Below are 15,410 nucleotides of genomic sequence, written 5' to 3'. Positions count from 1 at the left end.
GTAATTCATATTAGAAGCAAACGACTGGAAAATTAAATTATAAAATTAATTTCATTTACAAGAGAATGAAAGGACACAAAATACTTGAAGTAAATTTAACAAAAGAAGTATAAAACCTCTACTCCAAAAAATCTAAAATACCGCTGAAAGAAATTACAGAAAGCTTAAATAAATGGACAGATATATTATGTTCATGTACTAAAAGACAATTAATTCTCCCTAAGTTTAATACTAATCATAATCCCAGTAGGCATTTTTTTCTAAAAAAGAGAAACTGAAAATCTATTTCTAAAATTTATGTGGACGCTCAAAGGACAGAATAGTTAAGATAAAGGAAAAAGAAAAGAAGACTGAGTTACTCAGCAGATGGGTCAGAGTAATACACCCAAATGAGGAACGTGTGGACTTCAAAATCCAAATAGGTCCACTAGGCACTGTACCTCTATTCTTGGTTATAGGAGTGGCTAGATACGACAACATCACCTTAGTATGAATATCTTGACATGCCCCATATTACTAGAACTTTAGAAATTTCACTGAGGTTCCTGAATTTTAGTCAGACTGATTTCCCATTCTCTGAGAAGCAAATGTCTTACCACTAAGTTCAGATTAGTTGCTCACTAGGTCCAATCAGCATAATGTCATCAATATAATGGACCAATGTAATATCTTGTGGAAGGGTAAGAAGGCTATTGAGATCCCTGTAAACTAAATTGTGACATAGAGCTGGAGAGTTGATACACCCCTGAGGTAGGACAGTGAAGGTGTACTGGGGCCATGCCAGCTGAAAGCAAACTGCTTCTAGTGAACCTTATGGACAGCTATGAAGAAAAAGGCACTGGACAGATCAACAGCTGTATACTGGGTACCAAAGAATGTTAATTTGCTCAAGTAATGAAACCACAACTGGTGCAGAAGTTGCAACAGGAGTCACATAAAGGAACATAATAAAGAATAATGGGTAATGAATTATAATCACTGAATATAAATTCATGAGCCCGTATTGATGTAAATAATTAAATAAACACACACATTTATTTATGTATAGACTGGAAAGTCCATCCTCATGGAAGAGTGCCAACTAATTAAGACAAAAAGAATGATAAATCATCAACCTAGGGGGTGAAGTTGCATAAAAAATATAGGATATTTACGTAATATCCAAGTATCTTCCTTAAATTAAATAGCAAAGGGAAAAATAACTTTAATGGGGAATAACTCAGAAGATACCACATTACCCAAGTGATCACTTAACATCACCAATATTTCATCAAAATCGTATACTTCTAATATAAGCCAGGGAGGATAAAACCTTATTTTGGGCTATTCTGCAAAAAATGCATAGGGTTAAACTAATTATGAGGCAACATCAGACAAACAAATTGAGGAAAAGTTAACAAGTAATTGTACTTTTCAAAAACATCAAGGCAAAGAAACACTGGAAATCCTGGGGAGCTACTCCAGATTAAGGACACTAAAGAGATATGGCACCCAGATGCGACGTATGATCTATTTGCATGAGGAAAAAAACTACAAAGGGTATTACTGAGTCAACTGCTGAAATCTGAATACAGACGGAGATCAGTTGATACACTGAATAAATACTATACTTCTCAATTTTGATAAGTATACTGTAGTAAAAAGAATGCCACTATTCTTAGAAAACACAGAAGTATTCAGGAGTAAAAGAGCAGTATCTCTAATTTCCTAACAAAGACCTCTCTCTCTCTCTCTCTCTCTATATATATATATATACAGAAAATAAATAAATATATATATAGAAAATAAATACATATATAGAAAAAATATACATATATATATATATATCGTCTTGTGAAGCCATAAGCCATTTCTAAAGAGATACAGCTAAAAATCATGACATTAACACCAGATTATGATACCAGGTTGTATTTTAAAATTTTACACACACACACACACACACTATCTATCTATCTATCTATAAATAAAATAACCTCATGTCCTTTCTTGTGTATGTGTGGTAGGGAGAGTGGGGAGAGAGAAAAGGGGACAAGGGGTGAGAAAGAGAAAGAGACTATGAATCAATGAGAGAATGTTTAATGTGGGATCAAAGGCATATCGGAATTCTTTATATCATTCTGGCAATTTTCCAGTAAATTTGACATTGCATCAAAACAAATTTACCATATAAAATGAGTGGTTTCAATGATCTATTGTTCTTTTTTTATCATTAATTCTACAGATGCTCATCAACATATGATGGTGTTACATCCCAATAAACCCACTGTAAGTCAAAAATCTAAGTAAAAAATGCATTTAAAATACCTAACCTACTGAAGATCATAGCTTAGCCTGGCCTACACGAAACATGCTCAGAGCACTTACATTAGTGCAAAATCATCTAACACAAAGCCTTTATGTAATTTAATAAATACTGTACTGAAAGTGAAAAACAATGACTTTGTAAGGGTTCTCGAAGTACAGTTTCTATTGAATGCATATTGCTTTGCTATCTTCTTAAAGGTGAAAAAGTATACGTTAAACGATAAGTTGAAGCCTGTTTGTAATATCTATTAAAATGTCATGGTGATGTGGTATTCAGCTAGAACTTAATACACAGTACTGTTTTCAAAAGTATATACTCTTGTTCTTTATCTAAGTTAACTAAAGTACAGTATCTATTATTTTATACTGGTTTTACTAGAAATTCAATTCCAGAACAATAAAAAATTAGGTTTTTGTGAAATATACTATCTTTTACACTTAGACTATGATCCAAGAGTTAATCCTAAAACACAACAGAATATAATTCTACATTCAGAAAAAGAAAACAAATCAAAGTCTTAAGACTTTTCTCACACAAATTCAGATTTAATGACATTATATCTTGTAGATATATAGGCTATCTTTGAGAAGACATTATTAGATATTATGACATTAAGCCCTGATTATGACACCAGGTTATGTTTTAAGTTAAAGAGTTGAAAAAGTATGCAGTGAACATATTCTTCTTTATATTGTAGAGGATTTATTATTAATATTCTGTAGCTTACAATTTTCTACTATCCAGAAACTCCATCAAATCTGTATGAAAATAACAGAAATGACAATTTCCATTTAAGCTGACTTTTGGAAAACAAAAACTATCTACATTAAATAATCTATTTGGTATTATTAGTAGTAAGGGCCTACAATAACCATTTCAGAACAAAACAGATCAACGTGATAATCAAAATGCACACTTCCTACTTTCAAAGGCAAAATGTTAAAGAGTTTTTAAAGAAGTCATTGATATTGAAAGAAAGCCAAAAACCCCAAATTGACAATTTATTAGGTATTTCAGTATACCTAAAATGAAACATCTAAAATAGTCCTGAAAAGTAAAATGGCTAGCTGGTTTCACAAAAAAATGTCTAGGATGAATTTAAAGACCAGATAATTCCACTGTTCCAAAGCATAGAAAAAGACTAGAAACATTCTATTTATGAAGTAAGCATAACATCATAACATTGATACCAAAAAGGAAAACTGTAGACCATTTTTAGTTAAAAATGTCAATGTAAAAATCCTAAATGATATAGTAGTGAAATGAACCTATCAGTATAATAAAAAAAAATATACCATCACCAAGTGGGGTTTATTACACAATGTAGAGCTGGTTCAATAATAGGCAATATTTCAATATAATTCATTATAATACTAGATCTAAAGAGATTAATCAGATTGGGGTTAGCCAACTATGGCCAGTGGGGTGGTAGCCTGTTATTGTAAATAAAACTTTACTGGAACACAACCACACTCATTTTTTTACATATTATCTATGGCTCCTTCTGTACTATAACAGCAGAGCTAAACAGTTGCAACAAAGACAGTATCATTCATAAACTGAAAATATTTATTATCTGATCCTTTAAGAAAGTTTACTGATGCCTGTAATGGATAATTATCTTCACATATGCCTAAAAGTGTGTAGCAAAATGCAAGGATCGTTTGGAATTTTCTCAGTTCCAAGAACAGTGGTCATTCTCTTTATAACCATCTATTTACTACGTCTAATACATAAAAAACAAGTAAGTGAAAAAAGGTTTCCCTTTTCTATTACACATTAACTGAAAGGCCAAGTAAAATAATGACCTTTATTTTTTTCATGATTAAAATTTGTAAAACACATTATGTGATGGTAAAATTTTCCTGTATATATAAAGTTTTAAAAAAAACACAGCCAGGTACAGAACAGCATGTATATTACCAGTTGTGTGAAAAACGGGAGCATATATGTTTCTACTCGGTAGTAAATTCATAAAAAATGATCTCTGTAAAGATACACAAAAAAACTAAAAACAATGCTTACTTAAGTTTTGGTAGGAGATGTGGTAGACAGGAGAAATTCACTTCATATTTTTTATATACTCTATGATATTTGTTTTGAACCATGTGAATGTAAGTTACTAACTCCCCAAATAACCTACACAACTCAAAGACATTTACAAAAAATTATACAGTATTCTTCGTGGTTTAAAAACATTTTATAAATTATAAATGGATTGCCTTTCCTATATAACAGGAATGAAATCTGATTAAAAGTAGGAGACAGATAAGTCATTTTGTTGACATGGACAGGTATTACAAGTTTGACCTTTATTTCTATTTCTCACTGTCCCTAAGTTTATGATTTTATACTTAACTTTTAGAGATTCTGGGCCTGATGAAAACAAAATTGTATTGTTCCCTCCAAAAACTCTGAATAATCTACTGAATAATTATGATTCTACCAAGTCCTTTTACTCAGAATAAATAAATACATACCATTATCTTCTTCAATTCCAACAGGGCCTGCTTGAGGAGTCTCCCCATTCTTTAAACAATTATGGATGTATGTTGCCTTCCATCTGGCATACTTCCTGTGTTTCACATTCTAAAAGAGAGCATTTTTATATCAACATTGGACTATAGTAAAGAAGTAAACAGTAAACATTTATGATGATCTATCTCATATTTCTGAGATAAAACCTATTTATGCAGATTACAGCTCTGAAAGAAACTGGCAACTGCCGCCCTATTGCTAGAATCCACCAAGTATTTAAGGCTTGACAGAATTCATGAAAAGCTATTGTTCTCAAAACGCATGCCCAGTTCTCTTTTATCATTTAACATTTCAGAAAGGATATGCAAGGTAAAAACAGGAGTGTCCTTCCAGGAAAATCTGCATCTCTTCTGCACAGGGGAGAAACAGGCTAAAGTAGAATTCTAAGACTAAATATAAAAATAACAATAGATTTAATTATTTTCAGTAAAGACAAAAAAAAGACCTGTACAAATGAAGAAAAAAAAAATTAAGATGATGTAGTGGTTAAAGCAAATGCTAGACTGATAGGTAAACCTGACTTTTTAACTAGTCACGTGCTAGTTAACAGCTCTGAACCTCAGTCACACTGATTCTAAAAAGGGAAAAATAATACCTAATTAGGTTGTTGTAAGAAGAACTGAAAAGATGAAGAACCTGTTAGTTGCCTCTTCTATGCCTTAAAACTAATTTTACATGATATGCTAATGTTACAGGATATAAGATTAAAATTTGCTTTAAAAAATATAAAAACCTCTTAGAATTTTGGATGTGCTAGTGATTTTTAGTTTATATTTTCAACTGACCTTTATAGTGGCATCGTTATAACTTGGGAACTTGTCAGAAATGCAGAATCTTCAAGCCCACCTCAGATCTACTGAACCTGATCTACCAGTGCCAGTCTGCACCTGCACTACAAGAACCCCAGGTACACATTATAGATTGAGAGCAAAATATGCACATTAGAGTTTGAGAGCGAATGTGGTTTTACTATCTGAAAACAGGCATGGTGGCTCACATCTGTAATCCCAGTACTTTGGGAGGCTGAGGCAGGCAGACCACGAGTTCAGGAGTTCGAGACCAGCCTGGCCAACATAGTGAAACCCTGTCTCTACCGAAAATACAGAAATTAGCTGGGTGCGGTGGCAAGCGCCTGTAATCACAGCTACTCGGGAGGCTGAGGCAGGAGAATCACTTGAACCCGGGAGGCAGAAGTTGTGGTGAGCCAAACCATGTCACAGCATTTCAGCCTGGGCAACAGAGCAAGAGTCTGTCTCCAAAAAAAAAAAAAAAAAAAAAAAAAAAAAAGAGAAATAGCTAGGCACAGTGACTCATGCCTGTAATCCTAGCACTTTGGGAGGCCAAGGAGGGTGGATGGCCTGAGCTCAGGAGTTGGAGACCAGCCTGGCCAAAATGGTGAAACTCCATCTCTACAAAAAATACAAAAAATTAGCCGGGCATGGTGGCAGACACCTGTAATCCCACCTACTCAAGAGGCTGAGGCACGAGAGTCATGTGAACCCAGGAGGCAGAGGTTGCAGTGAGCCAAGACTGCGCCACTGCACCAGCCCGGCTCCAGACCTCCTCCCAGCCAAAAAAAAAGAAATAGAGTATCCTTTTGCAAAGATCCACTAGGTCATTGATGAGTACAAATGCAGCATGTGGTCCAGATACTTAGTTGAGTATTCTATAATGTGAGTCTCTAGATACTACTAGAGGTAGCTTCTGTACAGAAAACTAAAAAAATTAACCCCTAAATTACTGAATTTGTATCACATTTCCTTCTTATCAAACACTCCTCTTACATATTCAATTAAAAAATCTATACATGGATTCTGATTTTTCTTCCAGGTATGACATTTTGCTCCACTTCACAAATGAGCTTTCCAACAGAAGTATCCACATTTAAAGTCTTCACTTCTTTACCATTCAGTTCACTCTGGGGCTGGGGAGGGTGTATTTCTTTTCTGTTTACTTCATATTCTCCAGTAACACAAAAGGTTAGGGAATCTGAATATGCCTGTGTCTTTCACTGGTAGGGCGCCCACATCTATCAGCCTGTACCTCACTTAAGTTTTCAGTTCATTTGAGGAACTGACCTTGTTAATATCAACTGCCTAGTCCATTCTAGAAAATCCAAGGCACACTTTTTAGGTATCATCTTACCAAACTGCTACACTCTGTAAATATATTAAAAGCCCTGGACTATGCCAATCTTTGGGAAACATTCTCTATCTCTGGTTTGTGACACTCAATTCTCTTGGTTTCTTTCCTATCTCCTTTGGCTCCTAATCTTCCAGCTGACCTTCAAGTAATTTTAAATACTCTGTCCTAGCAGAGAGTGCAAAACAGTGGGTGCAATCAATAATAACACATATAGAATTTTTAATAAGAATTATGTTTTCTATATTCAAATATGGGAAAACTTACAGAAAAGCCAAATTTCTAACTTCTCTTTTAAAAATGAAAGATCTGGGCCCACATTTATTTAGTAATAATTATCTGAGCTGAATGAATACAGGCAGTTCCCTTCAGATAATGTACATTCATTCATTCTCCCTCTCCCCCATCTCAAGTTCATACAACATATCAGTTGCCATTTGTTATCTTACAGTGGGCTGTCTTAAGTCATTATACCACCTACCAGATTCATACAAGCATCATGATCCTGCCATCTAGCTTATTTTTTTTTTTACCACTTCATATGCCTTCCCATAGCTTTAAGTACTATTGATAAATTTATTATTCTTAAATTTATTAATCTAGCCAGAATCTGCTTGGACAAATATCCAACTCACTATGTGACATCACCACTTGGATGTCTCACATACAATTAAAATTAAAACTGTTCTTTTGATCCCCCTACCACCTTTCCTTTCCTCTGGGAACTTCACTCTCAAGTAAATGGGAGGAGTCATTTTTAACAGTTATCCCTATGCTTTGCCTCTCTCCCCACTCCCTTACCTAATTCACTAAGAATCCAGTTGATTTTCCTTCTGAAACATACCTTGATTGGTCTTCATCTCCCCATTTTCGCTGCAATAGCCCCCTAATTTGTCTCAACTTCCATTCTTGCCCTAGCCCCTACCACATCTTCCTCATCTAGTACTCCGAGTACAGGGATCTTTCTAAAATATAAATCCATTCATATCAATCTTTTCATTTAAAATGCAAAATAAATTCTAAGTTTGGATACAAGGGTCTACTCTACCTGATTCTTGATTGTCCAACCTCTTCTCAATGTCCCTATCCCATTCACTGACTACTATCCAGCTATGTATTTTTCTGTTACTACACATGCCATGGCCCATACAACCTATTTGCCTGTTGTCTTTTTTCTTCCTTACCCAGCTAACTCACTCCTATTCAGCTCATTCCTCATATGTCAGATCAAATGCCACTTCCTAAGAAAGGTTTTCCTAATGTTCCCAATCTAAGGTCAGACTCTCCAGTAATCTTACATCTTTTTTTAAAACAACATTTATCACAGTTTGTAATTATATAAGGATGCTGACAAAGTGTCCTCTCCGACTCTCAAAACACACACATACGTTACAATATAAGCTCATTAAAAGAAGAGTCTATCTGTTTATACCAACCACTTGGCTTTGTGATCAGTATGTAGTAGCTGCTCAAGATGCATACATATCTCCAACGTATGAAGCTTAACTGATTCTAACTGAAGTTTCTGAATAAAGAGATCATTATTTCTGTCGTACGTAAGGGGCTATTGGATTTAGCAAGTTCTGTTACATTTATGATACAGTTAGATAGAATGACTTGAAATTTCCAGTGTTTGTTTTAGGCCTATAGAAACAGCAATAACCTGTGGTTCACCTTTTTCTTTCGTTTTCATTCTTTCAGAGCAAAGAATATATGCTAAAGCACTGACTTTTCCAGACTTTTAATTTTTCAAAATCTTGAGTGATTAGAATTGAAGGGCTACAAATGTTAGATTATTATCAGATTTGAATTTCTATGTTCACATGTCCACTTGAATTCAGTATCTGCAAAATGACATTCTTTTAAAATGTTTATTATTAACCTATGCTCCAGCAATGAAAACTAATGAAGCTAATTAACTACTCTACATTTTTAGTGGTTTAAATTTTCCCTCTTTGGGGGAAAACATAAGATATGTATAGTTAACCTCAACATACTTTTAGGCTCTGTAAAAGTTTGCTATTAATTAAGACCTTTAATTAGCAATATGGGATATATAAAGTAAGTCAATACGTTATTTCTGCCCTTAGGGAGCTAATCATCTGGCTATGGATATGAAATTAAAATACAAAGAACTATTACTATAAAAACACACTTAGTAGGAAGTATTAAACTTGTTTCCTATAGTAAGTACATGGAACAATTCAGAGAATAAAGAAAAAACAGAATAAGGTAAAGGAAATGATGCTTTAGTTTGGCCATGCAGGATGGGTAAGTTATGAAAAAAACTGAAGCGGTAACAAGATTCTGGAGAGAAGGAAAAGTACAAGCAAAGGTAGAAATAAGGAAATATTTGGGGAATAAAGATAAAGAAATCAATATGCCATGGATAGAAGACACATATTAAATGCTAGTTGGATAAGATAAATCCAAGGCAAGATTAAAGTATTGGACTGACATCTTTAGAACATCCTACAGGTTATAAAGTATTTCCACACATTTTCCTCTACTTGGTCCTCATCAGAACCTCGAAATTTAGGCAGGTCACATTGTACTCACACTAAGGCTTTGAGACATTATAGGACTGGCTCAGTATAAATACAGTTTAATCTGGCATTCAAGGCCCTCCACCTTGTGGACACTCAGTCTTATTTCCATTTCCCTCAATCAAGATTGGATTCCTGTCTTACCTGCATTCTCTTCTCATGTTATTCTCTCTTATCTAATATGGTTTCCTTTCTGCCCAGTCTCGTTTCCTCCAAGGCTAAGTGCAAATGCTTACTCCCTATGAAGCGCCCTAATTTCCACTAAGTCAACAGTTATTTATTATTTACTCAAGTCAGATACTATGCTAAGTGCTGGGGATCCATGAGATGAATGAGTCAAGCATGAGCTTTACAGTCTAATGTGAAACCAGGCAATAACTGACATTCCTAAATCTGGCACATGTCTTATCTGAAGTCCCATATTTCTTCATCCTTCTTTCTTGGGATTCAATAATCCTATCATTTTAGAGACGAAGAAATGTAATTACAAAAATAAAGTAATTTACTAAAGGTCATACTGTTTTAGTAGTAAAGTTAGCCACTCATTCGGGTCTATCTTGGTAAACTACAATTACCACACTGCAATTTGCAACTCAGATTAAAATATATGAAATAATAGAAAATAAGCCTTAAAGGTCAGCTACTTAATGTTTATCAATGTAGAATGTATCTTTTGGTAGTTACAAAGAAAACTATTTTAAAAGTAGATGAATAAATTGCTAAGGAAAGTTTAAACTGCCTTCTTTGAGGGTCTTTAAAATTAGGCCAAATTTTTTTCTATCTGAAATAATTTAATCCTGTCTAAAGACCTAGTGGAAAAGTTGTAATGACTTTAGAAGGTTCTTTCAGTCCTAATATCTAAGTATTAGCAGTGTAGAGAAGTTTAAAACAATTTGGGTTTCTGCATTAGTAAGCGAAATTTAAGAAACTAAGTTGAAAAGAGCTCATTTCAGTAAAGCAACTTAACATTTTTTATTTCATACTGTTTCCAAAACATCCCTATTCCTAGACACTGATGCATATACTATTTAGCAGAAATTTCTGGCAGTTGTAACCCCACTAATTCACTTTTCAATGTTGTTTTATTTAAAATAAAGGATGTAAAGGATGCTGGATACTAAACATTATTTTAAAAAGAAATTTTCAAGATGTATTTTTGAAATTCATTAACTCCTTTTTGCTGATTAGACATCCTTTCTAAGAAACAGGAACTGCAAAAAGAACTTTTACTTTTGTCCTTGGCCTCTAAGTTCCTGTTTTGTTACTGGATTCATGAGAATCACTGACAACTGTAAATTTTGGCCACTTAAGAATTACCGTGAATTTTCATTTAATTTTTAAATCACTTGCTACACTGAAGCATGACTGGTTAGAGAACAGCAACTGCAGGCTGGAGCAGAGATTTTCAAACTTAGTACCTTTAAGAATCACAAGAGTGTAATAATAAATTCCTGGCTAGAACGATGAAAAATTTGATATAAATTATTCTCCGTTAGCATACCAAAAAGTCACCTTGAAAGACAAAGTTTTAATTCTTCTGTCTCTATCTAATTCTTCCTCTTTGATTTTTATATTGGACCCATCCTAGGCAAGTTTTTAATCCCCACTACTCACTGCAACAGTTTTCGTCAAGGTTACAGATTACTTCTATATTCCTATTAGGTTGGTGTGAAAGTAATTGTGCTTTTTGCCACCTAAATTCAAGGCTTACATGCCATCTTCCTTGACCCCTATCAGCATGAACAGGTGATTATTTCCCACCCCATTCCTTGATGCCCTACTTTATACTTGCTTTCTTGGTTATCAAGACCTCCTGGTTTTCCTTCTCCCTTGCTGTGCTCCTTCAGTCCTTTATACTGGTTCTTTTTCATGTCCCAGTGTCAGGAGTACCTCAGGCTTCAGCTCTTGGATTACTTGTCTCCTCTTTCTACACTTGATGATCTCATGCAGTCTAATAAATATACCACCTTTAAATACCATGAGGTGTATTTGCTAACTTCCAAATTTATATCTTCTGTTCAGACTTCTCTGAACCTTAGGATTTTGTATAAGTATATATCCAATTCCACATTTCTTATGTATATTTGATAAGTCCTGATTTTCCCCCACAAGTCTATAAATGGCTACAGTGGTTAAGAATGATCTTACAGTTGTCAGGTCCAACTCTTGGGAGTCATTTTTGAGTTCTCTGTATCTTTTACAGTTTGCCAATGAATCTGTTAAATTTTGTCAGCTCTACATTCAAAATACATCCAGAATCCAACTACTACTCACCATGTCCTCTTCTGCAAACTCTGATCCTAGCAAGATCTTTTTTACCTTGATTATTTAATAATGTACTAATGAGTTTGCCTTTTCCAATCTTGTCCATTACAGAAAGGAAAAAATACTTTAAAAATACAAGTCAAAATTTATCAATTCTCTGTTTGAATCCTCCCCCCCACCACCCTCATCCTCATCTCCTATCCTATCACTCCTTCTCATTCTGGATTCTGCCACATTGTTCTCCTTGTTATTTCTTGAACAAGAATAGGTAGCTTGTACTGTAGTCTCAAAAATGTAGCACTTTATCTTGCCTCTTCCTGGAACTCTCCCCAAATTACATGCAAAAATGCAATACACATTAGCCTGAGAATCCACAGCTTTCATAACACTTTCAAAGTAGTCAGTGATAACAATGGGATTAATAACCTCTAACTTTGTGGCAACATCACATATACATTTATACTCTTAGTCCTTCAACCTCCCAAGTTATTATATAAACAAGACTTCCACATAACTCCGAGAACACTGAGAAGTGGTATAAGAAATGCTTGAAAAACACATACTAAACAAATGTATTATTAAAATGATTCAGATACTGAAATATTTATAGTCACAGATTACATGTATTTCCTGATATTTATTCAACATTTTAATCTCTTTATATTTTTCAAAGCAACTATAATTTCATCAAACAAGTTTTTAAAAAGGAGTAACTATAACTTAATACACAAATACATAAATATAACTCCTCTATTTTTAAAATATCATAACATTGGAATATACATTCCAAGTAAACAAAAGATTTCCAAACAAGGTATGGTCAGTAACTGTTTAATACTTAATCTACTGGGGTAAGACAAGAAACCAATGTTAATTATTTTCTGGGGAAAAAAAATATATAGTTTTCATCAAACAGGAAGTTTTAAAAATAGGACAACATACTCTCATATGTCTTCTACTCAGATTCTCCAACTATTTAATTTTTGTTTTATTCATTTATTTCTATATATAAATATATAAATGTATACATATATATATATATATATATATATATATATATGAAAAGTGTGTGTGTCGGGCCAGGCGCGGTGGCTCACGCCTGTAATCCCAGCACTTTGGGAGGCCGAGGCGGGTGGATCATGAGGTCAGGAGATTGAGACCATCCTGGCTAAGAAAGTGAAACCCCATCCCTACTAAAAACACAAAAAATTAGCTGGGTGTGGTGGGGGGCGCCTATAGTCCCAGCTACTCAGGAGGCTAACGCAGGAGAATGGCATGAACCTGGGAGGCAGAACTTTCAGTGAGCTGAGATCACACCACTGCACTCTAGCCTGGGTGACACAGCGAGACTCCGTCTCAAAAAAAAAAAAAAAAAAAAGCTTGTGTGTCTGTATGTATCTATTTTTTTTTCTGTACCATTTAAGAGTAAATAGAAGACACTGTGTCCCCTTTCCCTTTCATTGCACTTTCCAAAATCTAGGACAATCTCAAAAATCAGAAAATTTAATATTTCAACAACACTACTGTCTGATCCACAGTCCCAAGAAATTTTGTCAATTGTCCCAATCATGTCCTTTGTAGTTATTTCCCCCCCAGGCCCAGATCTAATCTAAGGAGCATGATTAGTATTTCTTGAACTTACTTTTTTTTGTTTGTTTTTTAAACAACACAAATTTATTATCTTAGAGTTCAGTAGGTCTGCTACACATCTTATCAGAATAAAATAAAGCTTTCAGCAGTCTGTAGCCCTTCTGGAGGCTCAATAGAACTATTTCCTGCTCATTCAGGTCATCATATGGTTGTAGGACTAAGGTGCCTGTTTTCTTTCATTTATTTATTTATTTTATTTTTATTATACTTTAAGTTCTAGGGTACATGTGCACAACGTATAGGTTTGTTACATATGTATACATGTGCCATGTTGGTGTGCTGCACCCATTAACTCATCATTTACATTAGGTATATCTCCTAACTGCTATCCCTCCCACTGCCCCCACCCCCTCCACAGGCCCCGGTGTGTGATGTTCCTCTTCCTGTGTCCAAGTGATCTCATTGTTCAATTCCCACCTATTAGTGAGAACATGCGGTGTTTGGTTTTCTGTTCTAGCGATAGTTTGCTGAGAATGATGGTTTCCAGTTTCATCCATGTCCCTACAAAGGACATGAACTCACCCTTTTTTATGGCTGCATAGCATTCCATGGTGTATATGTGCCACATTTTCTTAATCCAGACTGTCACTGATGGACATTTGGGTTGGTTCCAAGTCTTTGCTATTGTGAATAGTGCTGCAATGAACATACATGTGCATGTGTCTTTATAGCAGTATGATTTATAATCCTTTGGGTATATACCCAGTAATGGGATGGCTGGGTCAAACAGTATTTCTAGTTCTAGATCCTTCAGGAATCGCCACACTGTCTTCCACAATGGTTAAACTAGTTTACAGTCCCACCAACAGTGTAAAAGTATTCCTATTTCTCCACATCCTCTCCAGCACCTGTTGTTTCCTGACTTTTTAATGATCACCATTCTAACTGGCGTGAGATGGTATCTCATTGTGGTTTTGATTTGCATTTCTCTGATGGTCACGGATGATGAGCATTTTTTCCTATATCTGTTGGATACATAAATGTCTTAAGAATTGTCTGCTCATATCCTTTGTCCACTTTTTGATGGGGTTTATTCTTGTAAATTTGAGTTCTTTGCAGGTTCTGGATATTAGCCCTTTGTCAGGTAAGTAGCTTGCAAAAATTTTCTCCCATTTTGTAGGTTGCCCGTTCACTCTGATGGTAGTTTCCTTTGCTGTGTAGAAGCTCTGTAGTTTAATTAGATCCCATTTGTCAATTTTGGTTTTTGTTGATATGGCTTTTGATGTTTTAGACATGAAGTTCTTGCCCATGCCTATGTCCTAAGTGGTACTGCCTGGGTTTTCTTCTAGGGTTTTTACGGTTTTAGGTCTAACATTTAAGTCTCTAATCCATCTTGAATTAATTTTTGTATAAGGTGTAAGGAAGGGATCCAGTTTCAGCTTTCTCCATATGGCTAGCCAGTTTTCCCAGCACCATTTACTAAATAGGGAATCCTTTCCCCATTTCTTGTTTTTGTCAGGTTTCTCAAAGATCACACGGTTGTAGATGTGTGGTGTTATTTTTGAGGGCTCTATTCTGTTCCACAGGTCTACATCTCTGTTTTGGTACCACGCTGTTTTGGTTACTATAGCCTTGTAGTACAGTTTGAAGTCAGGTAGCGTGATGCCTCCAGTTTTGTTCTTTTGGCTTAGGATTGTCTTGGCAATGCAGCCTCTTTTTTCATTCCATATGAACTTTAAAGTAGTTTTTTTATTTCCAATTCTGTGAAGAAAGTCGTTGGTAGCTTAATGAGGGTGGCATTGAATCTACAAATTACCTTGGGCAGTATGCCCATTTTCATGATATTGATTCTTCCTATCCATGAGTACAGAACGTTCTTCCATTGGTTTGTGTTCTCTTTTATTTCGTTGAGCAGTGGTTTGTAGTTCTCCTTGAAGAGGTCCTGCACATCCCTTGTAAGTTGTATTCCTAGGTATTTTATTCTCTTTGAAGCAACTGTGAATGGGGGTTCACTCATGATTTCG

At 34.9% G+C, this 15,410-nt stretch overlaps 1 protein-coding gene across 1 annotated transcript in view; it reads right to left on the bottom strand.

The window, feature by feature from the left end:
* The window catches only part of VTA1 (vesicle trafficking 1), an 81,557-nt gene that overhangs the window by 26,566 nt on the left and 39,581 nt on the right, over positions 1 to 15,410 (bottom strand). The window contains exon 5 of the mRNA XM_010354965.2: positions 4,786 to 4,894. Within this exon, the coding sequence (XP_010353267.1) occupies positions 4,786 to 4,894 (109 nt within the window). The remainder of the gene's footprint in view (positions 1 to 4,785; positions 4,895 to 15,410) is intronic.

This window comes from Rhinopithecus roxellana, chromosome 4 (assembly GCF_007565055.1).
Source record: "Rhinopithecus roxellana isolate Shanxi Qingling chromosome 4, ASM756505v1, whole genome shotgun sequence".
NCBI lineage: Eukaryota > Metazoa > Chordata > Mammalia > Primates > Cercopithecidae > Rhinopithecus > Rhinopithecus roxellana.
Note: the sequence above shows the minus strand (reverse complement) of the source record. Positions and strands in the feature narration are given on the sequence as shown.